This window comes from Phycodurus eques, chromosome 4 (assembly GCF_024500275.1).
Source record: "Phycodurus eques isolate BA_2022a chromosome 4, UOR_Pequ_1.1, whole genome shotgun sequence".
In the NCBI taxonomy this organism is placed as follows: Eukaryota; Metazoa; Chordata; class Actinopteri; order Syngnathiformes; family Syngnathidae; genus Phycodurus; species Phycodurus eques.
Window position 1 is genome coordinate 3663064 of NC_084528.1, and position 20459 is coordinate 3683522.

The 20459-nt window shown below is 40.7% G+C and overlaps 1 protein-coding gene across 5 annotated transcripts in view; it reads left to right on the plus strand.

The window, feature by feature from the left end:
* Positions 1-215: 215 nt before the first annotated feature.
* cnot10 (CCR4-NOT transcription complex, subunit 10) overlaps positions 216-20459 on the plus strand; it is a 49698-nt gene continuing 29454 nt past the window's right edge. For 3 of the 5 annotated variants that reach the window (XM_061673653.1, XM_061673654.1, XM_061673657.1), the window contains exons 1-9: positions 216-397; positions 10611-10696; positions 14822-14983; positions 15109-15259; positions 15413-15552; positions 16111-16185; positions 16267-16350; positions 18652-18769; positions 18955-19104. In XM_061673653.1, coding sequence (XP_061529637.1) covers positions 382-397; positions 10611-10696; positions 14822-14983; positions 15109-15259; positions 15413-15552; positions 16111-16185; positions 16267-16350; positions 18652-18769; positions 18955-19104 — 982 coding nt within the window. In that variant the 5' untranslated portion in view covers positions 216-381. Of the gene's footprint in view, positions 398-5721; positions 5800-10610; positions 10697-14821; positions 14984-15108; positions 15260-15412; positions 15553-16110; positions 16186-16266; positions 16351-18651; positions 18770-18954; positions 19105-20459 lie in introns of all 5 variants that reach the window. The other 2 variants (XM_061673656.1, XM_061673655.1) reach the window with 2 other exon arrangements.

The following is a 20459-nucleotide window of genomic DNA, read 5'->3' on the forward strand; positions in this document are numbered from 1 at the left end:
CAATGTGGCAAATAGCTTCATACTGAGTTGGCTCACTTGATGATTTTGCAAGTCCGAAGACAAGCTTCTACAAATGTTCCAAACTTTTTCAATTGTACCCTGTCAACTTTTTCCAGTGGTTGTTTTCGTTTCTTGTAATTTAACTCCCATCCAGGGAGGGCGCTGCTGTATTCTTACGCCTTAGTTGCAAACTGTCCCCTACCCACAAAGAAGCATATGAAACGCGACAGATGTTTTGTTGTAGCAATCTTCTATGCTAAACACAGCGGACATTTATGATTCCATTGTTAAAGTTGATTTCGCAAATCAACTGAATCGACAATTAATTTCATTTTTGCGTGCAGATTGAGCATATCTATTTGAAGTCAGAAAGGTCGAAACATGGCAGAAAACACAGGTAAGGATATTGGTAAACGTTAGCCAGTTAGCAAGTCAGGGGAGTTGAACTAGCATTTAAACTTGGTTCATATAATCGTTGAAAAGACAGCCCTTGATTAAATTTGTCAGTCCTATAGTTATTAACATGTTGTGTATATGACCACCAATGTTGCATTTATTTTTTTCTCAATATGCAGCGCTGTTTAGCTACGTAATAGTCATGTACCTCGTTAACTTTTATTCTCGATGCGCCTGCTGACCTACCAAACGTTTTTAAGAATACTTGCAAGAGAAGCTTGGTTTCTAGGTGAGGGCTCGGAAACATTAAAATACTTTAAAATAGCAATTTGGACAGACTCCCACGGAGGAAAAAAAACAACAACAAAAACCTGGCGGGAGCCACAACAGCCTTTTGACATCTAAAGTGAGGATAACACGCGTACATCGTTTTTTTTTTTTTGTGTATAAACTTGTATCTAAAAAAAGTATAGTGTTTTACATTGAAGAAGTCAGTTTTGTGTTACATGACACAACATTAAAACTTTGGTTAAAACTTACTTTCAAATAAACTAGTGGGTCTGTTTGAGTCCTCCTGGTATTTATGAAATTAAAGCTTAATTATCCACCATTTTGCTCCTAATCCTTAGCTCACAGCATCTGCACTTTAGGGCTGTAACTTGTGACCGTCATCTTCATTCGTGAATGAAAGCTGTCATCTCAGAATCAGCTTTATTGGCTAAGCATGTTACAAGACAGGAATTTGTCTCCAGTAGTTGGAGCTACTCTAGTATGACAAAATATACATTTAGTAATACCACAAACAGCACAGCAGTTTTATTAAGCAAAATCACAACTTTGTAAAACCAAATTTGAATGAAACATTGACAGCCTGATGTTTCATCCTCCAAGCTGCTTGAAAGTCCCTTAAGTGTTCAAAGATGAAAAATTAAACAGAAGCACACAGGCCAGGGAGTATGATCCCATGGAGGCTGTAATGCTGTAGCACGAGGACTGTGTCACTAAAAGGGAGGCCACACTTTATAGATGTTAATTAAAACGATTTTTATTGCTATTGTTTAATGTTGCTGTGAAATCAACCCTATGGGGGACACAAGCCAGTGCAAACTGTAGGCCGGTCCCAAGCCTGGATATGCAGAGGGTTGTGTCAGGAAGGGCATCCAGCTTAAAACTTTGCCAAACAAATATGAGCATTCATCCAAAGAATTCCATACTGGATTGGTCGTGGCCCAGGTTAACAACGCCCGCCAAAGGCGCCGTCAACCTGCAGGGCGCCTGTGCAAATTTAGCTACTGTGGGTCGAAGTCGAAGAAGAAGAAGAAGAAGAAGAGGTGGAAAGAGAAGAGGAAAGCACAGAGCCTAGAACTGAATGTGGGAACTTTGAATGTTGGGACTATGACAGGAAAATCTCGGGAGTTGGTTGACATGATTAGGAGAAAGGTTGATATATTGTCTGTCCAGGAGACCAGGTGGAATGGCAGTGAGGCTAGAAGTTTAGGGGCAGGGTTTAAATTATTTTACCATGGAGTAGGATGTGACCTAGAGGTGAAAGAAATTCTGGAAGGAGCTAGATGAAGTAGTTCTGAGCATCCCAGACAGAGAGTCATGCTTGGTGTAGGAAACCGGGGTGATGAAGAAGTGATGGGTAAGTACGTCACCCAGGAAAGGAACTTTGAGGGACAGATGGTGGTAGACTTTGCAAAAAGGATGCAAATGGCTATAGTGAACACTTTTTTTCCCATAAGAGGCAGGAACATAGGGTGACCTACAAGAGCGGAGGTAGAAGCACACAGGTGGATTACATCTTGTGCAGACGATGTAATCTGAAGGAGGTTACTGACTGTAAGGTTGTGGTAGGGGAGAGTGTGGCTAGACACCATAGGACGGTGGTGTGTAAGATGACTGGTGGTGGGGAGGAAGATTAGGAAGACAAAGTCAGAGCAAAGAACCATGTGGTGGAAGCTGAGACAGGAAGTGAAGAAACGGCTGGAACGGGTGGAGGAAGGTGTCAGGTGTGTTATTTGACAGAACAGTCTCTGCTAGGATGAAGGGCAAAGTTTATAAGACTGTGGTGAGGCCAGCCATGATGTACGGATTAGAGACATTGGCACTGAAGAGACAACAGGAAGCAGAGCTGGAGGTGGCAGAAATGAAGATGTTGAGGTTCGCTCTCAGAGTGACCAGGTTGGATAAAATTAGAAATGAGCTCATCAGAGGGACAGCCGAGGTTCGATGTTTTGGAGACAAAGTTAGAGAGAGCAGACTTCGATGATTTGGACACGTCCAGAGGAGGGAGAAATGAGTATATTGGTAGAAGGATGATGAGGATGGAGCTGCCAGGCAAGAGAGCTGGAGGAAGACCAAAGAGAAGCTTGATGGATGTCGTGAGGGAAGACATGAGGGCAGTTGGTGTTAGAGAGGAGGATACAGGAGATAGGCTTACATGGAAAAGGATGACACACTGTGGCGAACCCTAAAGAGACAAGCCGAAAGGAAAAGAAGAAGTTGAATGTTGCTGTGACATCTCTGTTTGTTGCACACATATGGGCTGCACCCATACACATATTGGACGTGCCATTATTGCGATGATATTAATTCGATATATTGTGAATCCCCCATGTAAATCCCCCTTGCCCATTGGATTTTCTCATCTACTGGCCAAATTTGCCGGTGAGTCAAAAAGTTAATTTCGGCCCCTGGTACAAGTCCTCAAGTGGGTAGGTCAGTACCTATAATTTTTGTCAGCAGTCTTGACTGTCCGTTGCAGTCTAATTTTGTCCTTCTTTGTGGGAGCAACAAACCAAACTGTGATGGATGAACACAAAACCGATTCAATGACCGCTTTGTAGTACTGCCTCAGCAGCTCCTGTGGCAAGCCATGCTTCCTTAGAAGCCGCATTAAGTACATCCGCCGCTGGGTCTTTTTGAGGATGGAGTTGGTGTTGGTCTCCCACTTCAGGTACTGAGAGACAGTAATTCCCAGGAACTTGAACGTCTTGACGCTTGACACAAGGCAGTTGGACAGTGTGAGGGGCAGCTGTGCCGAAGGATGTTTCCTGAAGTCGACCATCATCTCTACCTTCTTGAGCGTGTTTAGCTCCAGGTTGTGTCGGCCACAACAAAGCTCCTGCTGCTCCAATTGCTGTCGATACGCAGACTCATCCACCATCTTTGATGAGGCCAATGACTGTGGTGTCGTCTGCAAACTTCAGGAGTTTGACAGTCGGGTGCAGTCATTTGCGTAGCGAGAGAAGAGTTTGCAGAGAGAGGGAGAGGACACATCCTTGGAGGGCCCCGGTGCTGATGGTGCTTGTGGATGAGGTGGTGTCCACCACCTTCACCTGCTGTGTCGTGCCCCTCAAGAAGCTGTAGATTCACTGGCAGATGGCAGGTGAGACTCTGAGGTGGAGAAGCTTGGAGAAGAGGAGTTCTGAGAGGATGATGGTGTTGAAAGCAGAGCTGAAGTCTACGAACAGTATCCTTGTGTAGTTCCCTACGTCGTCGAGGTGTTCAAGGATGAAGTGCAGTTTCATGTTGATTGGGTCATCCACAGACCTATTTGCTTGATAGGCAAACTGCAGGGGGTCCTGCAGGGGTCCTGTGACGCTGTTGATGTGGTCCAGCATGAAGCATTCAAAGGACTTCATGACTACAGATTTCAGGGTAGCCATTCAGTCCTAAAATAGCAGGTTTCTTGGTGACTGGGATGATGGTGGAGCGTTTGAGGCCGGATTGGACTTCACACAGTTCCAAAGATCCATTGAAGATCTGTGTGGAAACTGGAGCAAGCTGGTCCACACAGACTTGCAAGCAAGAGGGGGACACACTGTCGGGGGCCTGCCGCTTTGTAGATCTATTGAGAGAGACACATTTCATGTCCTATTCCTGAATGGTCAATGCAGAAGGGTGTGTGTGTGGGGGCGCAGAGATATGATGGTGGTCGTCAGAGGTGTGGCTAGGTGGGTGTGGGGTGTGAAAATGTCCCTTTTAAATTCTGGAATTTGTGAGCAATGTTCATTTTTAATATTCTCAGGGCAGTTGAATTGTAATGAGCCCACTTCAATTTGACCCCCTAATAAGTGATTATTTATTTATTTATTTGAGAAAGTTTCACAGTTTGTAGTTTGAATACTTGTTTGAAGGTTTATTTAAAGTTTAGTTTAAGCCTGTCCTCTTCCTGTCAGCCATTTTGGAATTTACGTCATTGTTAGATACCCATCAGAAGCAGAGAGCTGTGATTGAGTTTCATGCTTTGGAAGGGGAACCACCACTAAACATTTGCAAAAGGTTGCAAAATGTGTAGGGGAAAGCTGCAATAGGCTACAGCACAGTCAAAAAGTGGATGTCAAGGATCAAAGGCGAAGAACAGGAGGCTCCTTGGAGTGACCTCCGTGCCAAACAAAGGAGCCGCAGACCCATCTTCAGTGGTTAATCCTGGGAATAGTGCTTCTTAGATCATTTTACACTAGACTATATGAGTCCTGGGATGCACGTCATGGAAACAATAAGTCCCAGCCCCGAAGCAATGAGTCCCTGCATTTTATCATCACGGAATACAAATACAGTAATCCTCTGCTACATCACGGTTCTTGGTTCGCGGTCCCGCTAAATAGCAGATTTTTATTACGGTTGTTACTCTATCTTTTATACTGTTTGAACAATATTTTTGTTAGCCATTGCTCTTGCTGTTTGTCAATACATTGTTTAGGCCTGCCACAATAGCAAATTTTTTAGAATGATATATTTTCCCCAAAACTTTCACAATAAATGATCATATTGTTTTTTTTTTGTTTTTTTTTTTTTAATGTGACTGATATAAGGATATTCGAGCATAAATATTGTATGTCTTACAAATTCTGCACTGGTAATCAAACAGATGAGCACCAATATGTAATGTTCTCTTATTTACTAAATAAAAATAAGGCTGCATTTCACAATAAGAGCAAGTAAACAAAAAGAAAGTTATACGTGTTAAGATAAAGTACTTGAGAAATATAGTTTGTTTTTCCTCGTTTTTGTTTGAGACAATAGTGATATCTCAAACAATTTTACATTTATTACAAATATAATTGTACATATTTTAAATTAACGAATCTTAACAAAACCATTTTAGATATTGTGTTTGTTCAAAACCTTTGTTTAGTTTCATAATGGCATTTTACATATATGAACTTTTAATAAGTGCTTCCAGTTGGAATTTCCCACTGAGAAGTATAAACCAAAATGACACTGACTATTCCATTTTAAGCGCCGTTCCAAATGTTTTCGTCCTTTATCGGTCATTTTCTGATCTCCCCTGCTATGTTCCTCCTTGTCTCTGTCTAGGCTGCGCGCAATCAGTGTTTACTGCCTGAGATGCAGATTTGATTGGCTGAAGGGGGTTGCTGAACTCGCATGTGATTGGTCTGTACGGTTCATCACTACTGTAAATCCTGTAATATGTTGCGGAGCCCTGTATGTTTTGAATCATAACCTTTCTTTTTTGGCTATTGTGTGGGTATGCATGGCACTGATTCTTTAATTTCTCAAAAAAAAGTAATGTGTGCCCACACACAGTCACACACAACATTAAACCTAAAAGCAGGTGCCAGGGTGGGGCACGCATGCATATGGGTTATATTAAACACATGGCTTGTCTGTAGATGAGTTGAGGCTGCGTGTGAACATTTTTCTATATGCAACGACAGTGTCTTTCCATTTGCTTGTGCATTTTTCTGTCATGTCCATCAAACACACCTGAACCAGCTGGGCCTTATATTTTATGGAGGATTGTGTGTGCCTGTGGGCTGAAAACACATTTTTCAGAAAAAACTTGGCATGGCCTGACAAGATGTGATGTAACTACAGTGCCACCACACTCCTTCACGTTTTCCACATTTTGCTGTTACAGACTTTTTCTAAAACTGATTTGAGTATATTTTTTGTTTTGTTTTAATCTACATAAAATATCCCATAAAAAAGTAAAAACATATTTTCAGACATTTGTGTAAATTTATAAAAAAAGTTAAACATTCAAACAGAATAAGTACATAAGTATTCACACCCTTTGCTATGACACTCATACTTTAGTTCAGGTGCATCTGATTTCCACTGATCACCCTTGAGATGCTTCTACAACTTGAATGGAGTCCACCTGTGGTAAATTCAGTTAATTGAACATAATTTGGAATGGTACACACCTGTCTATATAAAGCCTCATAGTTGGCTGTGCATATCAGAGCAGAAACCAAGCAATGAAGTCCAAGGAATGGTCTGCAGACCTCTGAGACAGGATTGTGTCAAGGCACAAATCTGGGGAAGGATACAGAAGAATTTCAGCAGCATTGAAGGTACCGAAAAGCACTGTGGTCTTGATTATTCGGAAATGGAAGAAGTTTGGAACCACCAGGACCCTTCCTAGATTTGGGCGTCCGACCAAGCTGAGTAACCGGGGAAGAAGGGCCTTGGTGAGAGAGATGAACAAGAGTCCTATGGTCACTAAGGTGGCGCTCCAGTGTTCCCTTATGGAGATAGGCGAATCATCCAGAAGGTCAACCACTGCTAACTCACTCCACCAATTAGGCGCTTATGGTAGAGTGGCCAGACAGAAGTCACTTTTGGCCTGAATTGCAAGCGTCATATCTGGAAAAGAAGAGAATGCAGCCCTATGAGGGGGCACAAGCCAGTGCAAACTGTAGGCCGGTCCAAAGACTGGATAAATGCAGAGGGTTGCGTCAGGAATTGCATCCGGCTTAAAACTTTGCCAAACAAATATGAGCGTTCATCCAAAGAATTCCATACCGGATCGGTCGTGGCCCGGGTTAGCAACGTCCGCCACTGGCGCCGTCCACCTGCAGGGCGCCGTTGGAAATTCAGCTACTGTGGGTCGAAGTCGAAGAAGAAGAGGTGGAAAGCGGGTTCTTTGGCAGAAAGAGAAGCACAGAGCCTAGAACTGAATGTGGGGACTTTGCCCCACAGGTTGGATGTGACCTAGAGGTGAAGGAGAAATTCTGTAAGGAGCTAGACGAAGTAGTTCTGAGCATCCCAGACAGAGAGAGTCGTGATTGGTGAGCTCATCAGAGGGACAGCCAAGGTTCGATGTTTTGGAGACAAAGTTAGAGAGAGCAGACTTCGATGGTTTGGACACGTCCAGAGGAGAAATAGTGAGTATATTGGTAGAAGGATGATGAGGATGGAGCTGCTAGGCAAGAGAGCTAGAGGAAGACCAAAGAGAAGGTTAATGGATGTTGTGAGGGAAGGGCAGTTGGTGTTTGAGAGGAGGATGCAGGAGATAGGCTTACATGGAAAAGGATGATGCGCTGTGGCGACCGCTAACGGGACAAGCCCGAAAGGAAAAGAAGAGGCACTGCTCATCACCTGGCTAACACCATCTCTACTGTGAAGCATGGTGGTGGCCGCATCATGCTGTGAGGCTGCTTTTCTACTGCAAGAACTGGGCGGCTAGTCTGCATAGAGGGTAAAATGACAGCTGCCAAATATAGAGAAATTCTTCAAGAGAACTTGCTCCAGAGTGCTCTGGAACTCCGACTGAGAGGAGCTGCAGAGAAGAATGGGAGAAAACGCCCCAAAACAGGTGTGCCACGTTCATAGAGACATAACCAAGAAGACTTGAGTATGTGATTGCTGCCAAAGGTACTTCAACAAAATATTAAGCCAAGGCTGTGAATACTAATACTAATACTATCTATTGTTTAAATGTTTTCATTTTCAATACATTTGCACAACTCTCTTAAAATGTTTTTACTTTGTCATTACGGGATATGTTATTTATATGTATATATTTTTTAATGATGCTCAAATCAGCTTTTGAATAAGTCTAACAGCAAAATGTGGAAAAAGTGAAGGTGTGTGAATACTTTCTGATGGCACTGTATATGCAAATGATCAGTGCATTTTTCTTTTGTTTTGATTCTCTTTTATCTTTATCTCACTGTTCGTGGCTGAAATATATTGATTTACACTTTGATGAAATTACAACCCCAATTCCAATGAAGTTGGGACATTGTGTTAAACAAATAAAAACAGAATACAATGATTGGCAAATCACGTTCAAACTATATTCAATTGAATACACTACAAAGACAAGATATTTAATGTTCAAACTGATAAACCTTATTGTTTTTAGCAAATAATCATTAACTTAGAATTTTATGGCTGCAACACATTCCAAAAAAGCTGGGACAGGTGGCAAAAACCTGTCATTCACAAGCAAAGATGGGGCGAGTCACCTCTTTGTGAGCAAGTGCGTGAGAAAAAAGTCGGAACAGTTTAAGGACAATGTTCCTCAACGTACAGTGGCAAGGAATATAGGGATTTCATCATCTACGAACCATAATATCATCAAAAGGTTCAGAGAATCTGGAGAAATCACTGCATGTAAGCGGCAAGGCCGAAAACCAACATTGAATGCCCGTGACCTTCGATCCCTCAGGCGGCACTGCATCATAAATCGACATCAATGTGTAAAGGATATCACCACATGAGCTCAGGAACATTTCAGAAAACCAATGTCAGTAAATACAGTTCGGCGCAACATACGTAAGTGCAACTTGAAACTCGGCTATGCAAAGCAAAAGCCATTAATCAACAGCACCCAGAAAGGCCGCCGGCTTCTCTGGACCCGAGCTCATCTAAGATGGACTGATGGATGCAAAGTGGAAAAGTGTTCTGTGGTCCGACGAGTCCACATTTCAAATTGTTTTTGGAAATTGTGGACGTCGTGTCCTCTTGGCCAAAGAGGAAAAGAACCATCCGGACTGTTATGGACGCAAAGTTCAAAAGTCAGCATCTGTGATGGTATGGGGCTGTGCTAGTGCCAATGGCATGGGTAACTTTCACATCTGTGAAGGCACCATTAATGCTGAGAGGTACATACAGGTTTTGGAGAAACATGCTGCATCCAAGCAACGTCTTTTTCATGGATGCCCCTGCTTATTTCAGCAAGACAATGCCAAACCACATTCTGTACGTGTTACAACAGTGTGGCTTCATAGTAAAAGAGTGCGGGTACTAGGCTAGCCTGCCTGCAGTCCAGACCTGGCTCCCATTGAAAATGTGTGGCGCATTATGAAGCGTGAAATACGACAACGGAGACCCGGACTGTTGAACAGCTGAAGCTGTACATCAAGCAAGAATGGGAAAGATTCCACTTACAAAGCTTCAACAATTAAGTGTCCTCAGTTCCCAAACGTTTATTGAATGTTAATAAAAGAAAAGGTGATGGAACACTGTGGTAAGCTTTTTTGGAATGTGTTGCAGCCATAAAATTCGAAGTTATTGATTATTTGCTAAACACAATAAAGTTTATCAGTTTGAACATTAAATATCTTGTCTTTGTAGTGTATTCAATTAAATATAGGTTGAACATGATTTGCAAATCATTGTATTCTGTTTTTATTTGTTTAACACAATGTCCCAACTTCATTGGAATTGGGGTTGTATATAAAATTTTGCATGAAAAGGCTACACTACATGGGACGGTGGCAGGGAGGCACAGTGACTCATTTAGGGCGGCAGGTGCGCATGACACCGACACTGAACCGATGACAGTTGTGCTGTCTCTGCTGCTTCTCACCACCTGAAACATTTGCTAGCTAACGCTTACCAAACAACATAAACAGGGTGCTACAAAGTGGAGAAATGAAGAATGGTAATGATAATAGTGTGTTGATTTTGTGTGGAATGTTACAAAATATTACACACATCCTGGTTTAAGGCAGGTATTTCCTGCTTTGTGCTGTCACCACAACTGTATGTCCTTGGCAGGCAACGTATTGCTCTGTGCTAATAGTATGCTCAGAACCCAGTGGGAGGGATTGGGTGCATAAAACGATTTTTGAGGCAAGGGGTTTTAAAAATAAAGTTTCAACCAAGTACTTTATAGTTCTACACATTTCTAGATTGTTTATTGAGGAAATAGTAAAAAAAATAAAAAAAATAATCTCAATGCTTGAACACCCCCCAAAAATTGGCCAATGGTAGATTCCTAATCGTTCTAACTTCATAGGCTTTTGTCGAGTGCTTTTTGATGACGGTAAACAAAGCAATATTGATGTTAAAACCATTTCAAGTTGATTTGGATGGTATAGATGTGTGAAAAGCAGTCAAGTGTCAGGATGACCGATAATGCTCATGTAACCACATTGTAAGCACTGCTCAAGACAGTCAGTGGTAATTTTGCCGATTTTTCACACATTTGCATTCTTTCCTATCAGAGCAAAATGAGGCAAAGCATGACATGTCAGCTGGAATGACAGACCAAGAGAAAGAAATGGCAGCCACTGCATATGAATCGTTTGTGGTGAGTGTTCTCACTTTTGTTTTAAGGAACCTTTTAAAATGTTTTTTTATTTTTTGTTCTCTACACAATCATCTATTAAAATATTGACCCATAAACATAATGGAGTAGTAACCATAATGTATGTGAAGAAAAATGTTCACAATCTTCAAAAATGTTTGCTGTTATTTCAAAGAAACATGTTACTTTGGAAAGGGAATGTAAAACCCTTTAATATGATATCGGAATTATTGAGATTTCTTTTTTATATAGGTAATTGACACCTTTATTTTAATGGTAAAGCACTGAAAGAGCCTTTCTTCCCCAGCTTGGTTAATACCATGATGATTGTTTGGTAATATTATGTAGCTTATCATGACCATTAGTTCAGTAAACTTGTATTCCCACATCTCAAGATGTTTTGTTGATCATTATGAAACATAATTTGACATTTGGAGCCATTCTAAGATGTATTTAAATACCTGCAAATGCGTGAAAAAAGGAATAAAAAAAAAAGAATTACCCGCAAACGTGCCGATGATGCACTCCTTCAGCAACATCACTGGCATACAGTGTAAGTATTTAAAGTATTTACACCCCTTCACTTTTTCCGCATTTTGATATGTTACAGACTTATTCTAAAGATAATTTGAGTATAGTTTTCTTTTAACAAAAATCCACGTAAAATATCCCATAATGACAAAGTAAAAACGTTTTCGGACAGTTGTGCAAATTTAGGTACATAAGTATTCACACATAGGTACATAAGGTACATAAGTATTCACACCCTTGGCTTAATATATTGTTGTAGCACCTTTGGCAGGAATCACAGCCTCAAGTCTTCTTGGGTATGTCTCTACGAGATTGGCATGCCTGTTTTGCGGCATTTTCTCCCATTCTCTGCAGATCCTCTCAAGGTCAGTCAGGTTGGATGGGCAGCGTCGGTGGACAGCCATTTTTAGGTCTTTCCAAAGATGTTCGATTAGATTCAAGTCCGAGCTCTGGCTGGGCCACTCAAGGACATTCACAGGCTGCTCCTGAAGCCACTCCTTTGTTATCTTGGCTGTGTGGTTTGGGTCATTGTCGTGTTGGAAAGTGAATCAACGCCCTAGTCTGAGTTCAATGCGCTCTGGAGTAAGTTCTCTCGAAGAATTTATCTAAATTTGGCAGCTGTCATCTTACCCTCTATGCGTACTAGTCGTCCCGGTTCCTGTAGCAGAAAAACAGCCCCACAGCATGATGCTGGCCCCTCCATGCTTCACAGTCGAGACCGTGTTAGCCAGGGGATGAGGAGTGCCACTTCTTCTCCAGATATGATGCTTGCAATCCAGGCCAAAAACTTTCTATAGTTTCATACCAAATAATTTTGTTTCTGCAGGTCTGAGAATCCTTAAGGTGCCTTTTAGGAAACTCTAACTCCGTGTGGCCACTCTACCATAAAGGTCTGTTTGGTAGAGTGCATTAGCAATGGTTAACCTTCTGGATGGTTCTCCTATCTCCGCAAGGGAACACTGGAGCTCCGCCTTAGTGACTATAGGGTTCTTGTTCTCTTCTCTGACCAAGGCCCTTCTTCTGTCTAAGTGCTTCCTCCTTTTCTCTCCTCCTCTCGCTCACTTTGTATCCAGTTTTCATTCTGCTCTTTCTTTCTTTTTTTTGGTGTTTGCTCCCTCTCCTTCTCTCCTTGTCTCCTCTTCCCATCCCTGCTTGCGAATATGAAGCTTTTTTTTTTTTTCAAAGAAAAACACCATACCTCATTAAATTTTTTTCCTAGAAAAGAAATGACATTTTCCTTGCAAAAATCAGATGTTATTCTTATAATAGTTTGACATTTTTTTCTAAATAAAATACAAATATAAGCATGAAATGAGGCATTCTTTCTTGAAAATAAAAAGCGTCTTTACCCTTGTGAGTTTCAGGATTTCCTTTGGTTAAAAAAAAATTACATCTATTGAAGTAACATTAGGTTTTGTCCTAAACAAACAAATGGAACAAAAAACACAATAAAAAAAATTGTGGACAATTTTGAAATTTTTTCTTGACAAAATATGACTTGCACAATAATTAATTAAGAAATTAAGCAAGCTTTATGCTAACATGTAATCAGGCATTCTTTCTTGGAACAACAAATTGCTTTTATTTGTCTTGATGTTGGTCCATCCAACTATGTCTTTTCGTGAAAACGATCTAAGGTGCAAAAAAAAAAAAAAAAAGTTTGGGGGACATTCATATCAATGAAATCATCGATTAATCGACTTGAACTTGATGTTCATCTTATTGTCGTTGACTCCCAAAAATCTCGAGCCGTTCAGCCCCGAGTGTCTCGTCTGTCTACTACTTATTTCTGTCATCTGTCTTCCAACCTTTATGGAGCCAAAGCACATATTTTACGATTGAAAAATCTCACAGAATACCAACAAACAAAAAGTGGATACATTAATTACTGTATGTACTTCCTGCCATCTTTTTTGAGCAAGTATATACAGTAAATGAACAGGCCATTTAAATAGACACATTCCTCCATCTTGTGATCGGATCGGTTATCGTTTTTTTCAGATCGGTGATCGGCCCCAAAAATCCTGATTGTGTAAAGCCTAGTGGAAATGTTTTTACTTTGCCATAATAGAATATTTTATGTAGATTTCTCTAAAGAAAACTATACTCAAATCACCTTTCGAATAAGTCTAACAGCAAAATGTGGAAAACGTGAAGGGGTGTGAATACTTCCTGGCGGCACTGTATGTTTGCAGATGACAGTGACTGAGGAAGTTACTGTATGATACACTAAACAAGTCCGGTCAATGAATTCACCTTAAAATATCAAAGAATAAGACAGCTTTCATTTCAATAGCATCACACTGTCACAAGTGGTTCTTGTGTCTTGAAATTGGTTATGGGATGAAATGCGGAAAAAAATAATAAATGGTCAACCATTTTGAAAAATGAAAATGGAGGTGAAAGGTTTTTTTCAACTATCCTCGACGGGGAATCACAAGGAAATTTTTTACAGCAGCCAAAAGTGTTGTTGTTGTTATTATTATTATTTCTTTGGGCGTCCTCCCCCCAACTAAGCCAACGCAGTTGTGGGACTGCCACCTGTCAGAAAACGACCACAGCATCATCTGCGTTTCAGTGGTGTGAAAGTGTTTGCCCCCTTCCTGATTGTCACACTTAACTGTTTCCCATCATCAAACTATTTAAATATTAGTCCAAGACAACACAAGTAAATAAAAAAATGCAGTTTTTAAATGGTTTTTATTATTAAGCGAGATAGAAATCCAAACCTACATGGCCCCGTTTGAAAAAGAGACCCACAACAACATCCAAAAGAACTACAGGCCTCACTTGCCTCAGTTAAGGTCAGTGTTCATGAATCCACCATAAGAAATAGACTGGGCAAAAATGGTCTGCAGCAGAGTGAGAGTGCTGGAGAATGTCCGGCCATCTGTTCGTGACCTCAAGCAGAAAGAAACTTGGGTTCTGCAGCAGGACAATGATCCAAAACACACTAACAAGTCCACCGCTGAATGGCTGAAGAAAAACAAAATGTAGACTTTGGAGTGGCCTAGTCAAAGTCCTGACCTGAATCCTATTGAGATACTGTGGCTAGACCTTAAAAAGGCGGTTCATGCTTGAAAACCCTCCAATGTGGCACAATTACAACAATTCTGCAAAGATGAGTGGGCCAAAATTCCTCCACAGCGCTGTAAGAGACTCATTGCAAGTTACCGCAAACGCTTGATTGCAGTTGTTGCTGCTCAGGGTGGCCCAACCAGTTATTAGCTTTAATGGGGGCAATCACTTTTTCACACAGGTGAAGGTTTGACTTATTTTTCCTCTCATAATAATAAAAACATTTAAATGAAACTTATGTTTCCTCGTGTTGTCTTTGACTAATATTTAAATTTGTTTGATGATGAGAAGGATTTAAGTGTGACAAACATACAAACAAATAAGAAATCAGGAGGGGGGCCCAAGACCTTTTTCACACCACTGTACCGACCTAATGGAGTCAACCATATTGGTAACAGTACTAGCCAATATCCTTAACATTCCATAAACCACCAGCAATTGTTTCATAAATGAAGGGGATGTAGTCTGACACACATTGTCAGAACAATGCAGATGATCACGACTATACTGTATTCACAGGCTGGCAAGTATGACGAGTCTTTGAGACACCTTGAAGCCCTGCAAGAATTGAATAAAGAGGACTACAAGATCGCTTTGAATAAAGCTGTTGTAGAGTTTTACAAAAGTGGTCAGACTACCACAGGAAACCTTAAGCAAAGCCTAATGGCCATGAAAAGCCAGGTAAGGGAATGTGGCTCTTATTTCTCCAGATGCTTTCAGCTTCTTATGTTGTTAATTTTAAGTGAAATGTGAAGAATACCACAGCACTGTTGCTTCCTTTCTCAATCGCTCTGAAAATCATCCAGGTTCACACAGCCACAGAGGATGTTGATGGGTTGGATGATGTTGAAAATAGTTTGTTGTACTACAATCAAGCCATTGTCCACTATCATATGCGGCAATACTCTGAAGCCATTTCCATTGGAGAGAAACTCTATCAATTTCTGGAACCGTTTGGTATGTTCTCGTGGAATGACAATATGTTTTTAACTTTGATGTGTTTCAAACTATGTAACAGTATTTCATCTATAATCTAAGGTGTTACAGTTTGTCGTGCTTTGTATTGTAGCCATCCTGTTTGGCATGGCGTCATTCTGTTATTTGTCCTAGAAGAGAAGTTTGCTCAGGCTGTGTGTTTCCTGTTGGTGGATCTGTACCTGCTCACATTCCAGCCAGAAAAGGCCCTCCATCTCTTGGCTGTGCTGGATAAGCTATCTGTACAAGGAAGCAACAAGAACGGAAAAGCAGAGGTAGCCAATTTTCAGTCACACTTTTTTTCAAATTCAGACAACTCAGATACAAAGGCAACATCCAGAGAGTGATATACAGTATTTCTACAAGAATCGAGAGCTGTTGCATGATGCAGCGGTCCCTGTTTCTGCCCTTCACAATGTAGACAGCATGTGAATTCATGTGAAATCTGACATGCACAAGTCTCTGCATTCTGATCAAATTCAAACAAATGTTGCAAACATGAGAGGAACGTGCTACACAGTGCAGATTGATAAATGACCCTAAATATGCTGCATAAATAAACTTGGACTTTCTGAAGGCAAGCAAAGCAAATATACTTCGTGGCAGAGGCAGAAAGAAAGTCCCACATAAAAGCTGCAAATGAAAATTGTACCTGGAAAGAATTCTGAATAATAATTTATTTGACAGATGAATTATTATGCTCATCCCTTTTCGCTCGCTTTAATGCTACCAGTTGTACTATTGTAGAGCAATCAATGTATGTGACACCTTTTAGTTTGATCTGAGTGTTGGCAAAATGTGCTGTCATCTTTTAAAAAAAAATAAAATTCTAGAACAACAAAGATGGTGGGAACCAGAAGGCAGAGTTTTCAGCCATGATTGAGGCAGCTAAATCAAAGATGCACCAGGTATGCTGGACGAGAACTAGACTATGATATTTATCTGTCTCTGCTATCACCTCCATAATGACTCCTGTTCTTCCTTTACAGTACAAAGTAAGAGCCTACATTCAGATGAAATCCTCAAAGGCATGTAAAAGGGAGATAAAGTCAGTGATGAACACAGCAGGAAATGTGAGTCCTTTTGTCACATCACATTTGCCAGTACAGCATCTGTTCGTGATGCCACAATGGTGTTGAAAAATCGCTATAGTACAGTTTGAGGTCACTATTATCTGGTTGCAAAGCAGCTTTACTCCCCCAGCAACACACCATGCAGATTTTAAATAAAAATGCAACCAAAGTTTCATTGAGTGGTCGTGGCAGAGACACAATCTAATGTGTTTCCTGTAGTATAACCAACAGGTGCTTGACATCTGGGGACACATCAGGTTTCAGAAATGCTTGAATTTTTGTTTAAAATGATATGTTTGGTTTAAAGTACTGTATATGACAAAATCATTTGGTTGTTGGTCTGACTGAGAAAAAATTACATGCATATAAATAGTTTTCCTGTACTTCCATAGTGCTGTTACAAAATTCTATTTGTTTACAGAAGTATAGTATCTCTTAGCATGTTATATTAAAATACAGGGATCTTCTGTTTACAACGTTCCCGACATACAATATTTCAAGGTAGAGAACGGCATGCGATGAAGTAGTTTGCACATTGGCATAAGAATGCCCCATGCAGCACAAGAAATGCTGCAGGTGCAGTTACCGCAGTACTTACTCATTTGATCGTTTTATGGTTTAGAAGTGTTTTTTTTTTTTTTTATACAAATATTTACTATAATAATTACTTTATTGTTTTAGATGTATGGCCTAGAAGTTTTTTTCATACAAATACTTTTGTAATTATGACATTACTACTGGGTTAGTAAATCTGCCTCACAGTTCTGAGGACGGGTTAAAATGTTCTCCCTGCGTGGGTTTTTCTCCGGGTACTCTGATTTCTTCCCACATTTAAAAAACAGGTTAAATAAAAGACTCTAAAATTGTTCATAGGTGTGACTCTGAGTGCAAATTGTTGTTTGTTTCTATGTGCCCTGTGATTGGCTGGCGACAAGTTCAGGGTGCATCTCGCTTCTCGCCCGTAGTCACGCACGACCCTAGTGATAGATAAGCGGTACGGAAAATGGATGGATGGATTTTTACTACTGCTATGCTTAGTTGTAGGTTTTGATGGACTACGGCGCATTCCGACTGATGTACAAAGTCAGGTTATGTCACCGCCACCGTAACAAAACGCTGTTGTAAACCGAGGATCCCATGTAGACCTTTTTTATGTTATTAACATATATAAATATAAGCTTGGACTCTCTTATTAAAGTGCTCCTAAACGTAAATCCTTGTTTTGTTTCTAAATACATTAAATATGTTTGATGATAAGTGCTGAAAACATGTGCAAAGACGGAGCAATATTGTATTGAATTGTTGAGATATGGCTTAAAACCCTTTTTCATCTTGTAAATTGTCCTGATTTTATGGGCGGGGCTAAAAACTATCCTTGTGACGTCGATACTGACGTGTGGGTGTATACTTTCTGTCCCCCACTTCAGTCCCCTCCATACGTATTGGAATGGCAAGGTCAATTCCTTTGGTTTTGTTGTAGACTGAAGAGATTTGGGTTTCAGATCAAAAGATGAATATGAGACAAAAGGTCAGAAGGTGTATGTGGTGTATGGCCTGTATAGTTATTCTTCGAAGTCTTCGAACAGTGGATTGTGTTACCTTCACCGCTGCCCTGTTGAGGTTGGCAGTGATGTCACTGACTGTTGTCTTTGGGTGTTTCTTCACAGCTCTCACAATGTTTCTGTCATCAACTGCTGTTGATACCCTTGGCCGACCTGTTCGATGTCTGTTGCTCAGTACACCAGTCGTTTCATTCTTTTTCTGGACACTTCAAATTGTTGTATTGGCTATGCCCAATGTTTGTGCAATAGCTCTGATCGATTTTCCCCCTCTTCTCAGCTTCAAAATGGTTTTCTTTTCTTCTTTCTTGTCAATTCTCTGGTCGTCATGTTTGCTTAACAGCAAATGCAGTTTTCACAGGTGAAACCCACTATCTAACGTTGAAGTAATAAATCTAAAAGGCAACATCTGAGCGGCTACAAACACACATCAGTCACATGTTCCAATACTTTTGCTCGCTTGAATTGTTGGTGGGTTCAAACAAAAAGTGCGCTGTCCTGAGTTGTTTAACATATCTAGATGTAAATACCATGAAATAAAAGCTGAAATTCTGCACTTCTGTCTCATATTAATCTTTTGATCTGAAACACAAATATCTTCAGTATACAACAAAAACAAAGGAATTGACCATGCTGTTCCAATACTTTTTATTTTTTTGGCCTGTTTTGTGGCACCTTAAAAATGCTTGACCTTTAAGAAAAAAATTCAAAGATAATTAACCATATTCCTGTTCCCTGTCAGTCTGCACCGTCACTATTCCTTAAGAGTAACTTTGAATATCTGAGAGGAAACTACCGGAAAGCAGTGAAGCTGCTCAACAGCTCCAACATCGCAGAACACCCCGGACCCATCAAGACAGGTGCCTGTGGTTGGTCTTTCCTGACTGTCTTTGTCGGATAAGCTTGGAATTATTGTACATGATTTTTTTATTTGTTTTGACATGCTGATTCGTTTTAACTGTCAGGTTGCAAATTGTCAGTGTTTCATGAAACTGGTTTCAGTAGTTTACCAACTAACTGTCATTTTAATTGTCGTCTCACCTAGGTGAATGTGTTCGATGTATGTTCTGGAACAATCTTGGCTGCATTCACTTTGCAATGGGGAAACATAACCTAGGCATTTTCTACTTCAAGAAGGCATTACAAGAAAACGATCACACTTGTGCACAGCTTGGAGATGGTGGCAATGGGCAAGGTGAGATTTCCTCCCTCTATGTTTTGTCTTCTGCACGGAGGCAACCAATTGGAGGAAAGGGGGCGGGCTGAGCCAAATATGGCCAAAGCACATACAAAACTGGGTCAAACAGAAGTTGCTGTCAGAGACGGCTTTTCTCGACACTCTTATGACAAAACCAAAGTGTTTTTTTTTAAAGATGAAATTGACACTAATACAAAGTCCATGTTAGAGAGTCACTCTATGGAGGTCTAAATAGCCAAAATACAGCAGCTTTAAACATCCCGTAGAAAACGACACACTGCTGCAGTCATAAGACTCAAACTCGTGAGTGGAATTCACAATAAATTAAAGGTTTTGTTTCACGATTATGTCTGTTTAGATTCTCAGTCATCCACGTCATGGTAATCTACAAAGGTTTAATCAAGGCAACTGGACTGTTTTTGTTTGTTTAAAATTTAGAACTGAAGAATCCTTTTGGATTACAGGTCAGAGGATAAAGATTTCATTTTTTTTTCTTGATAACTCTTGGAGCCCCTTCACAAACCACATCTGCAATTTCAAAGTGATTATATAGCAGATATACAGCAATAAAATCGATAAATATGATTCAGAATGCCGTCTGCTTTTTGTATCCAGCGCCTTCCGGTCTTCGTCTCTTTCTGGCGCTGTGACGTCACACAAGCCAAACATCCTGTTCATTTGGCTTTGTGGGCTATTGTTCCGTGCTGTTGTCGTACGATTTAGCGATGTCACGATGGTTTATTGTGTGGCATTTGGTTGTACAAATGGTTCAACTGAAAAAGGAATATGTGACCAGTGGATAGGGAAAGTCACTCGACAGGGGTAGAAACGTGGCCAGCTATGGGTGACTAGCAAGCATTCCAAACTGTGCTGATCACTTCGAACCGGCGTGTTTTGAAAAACACTTAGCAGAAGGCATTGGATACAGAGGCAGAGGCTGAAACCAGCTGCGGCGCCAACTATTTTTCCGCCAGCAAGAGTACTAAATCTCGCTGTCTCCACGGTACAGCAGCGAAGCGGCGCAGACCAGCGGTGAGGATTTCCTTGTATTTACCTACGACTCTATTATGGTTACTATGCACTGGGGAGTAGGAAAAAAAGACCCACGCAGTATTTTTCAGTACTGTCGTCTGTACTTTCGCTTATATGACAAGCCAAAAGACACACGACAAAGACTTTCTGTGCGGCGTGTTATAATGCAACTCGAGCGAGGGGCACACAATATATAGGAATACTGCATACTGTGTAAAAGCTTGTGCCGTGTCACTGAAACATATATGAATATATAATATCTATAGTCGTGCTAAAAAATATTGGCACCCCTGCGGTACCATTATATCAAGCCATGACCG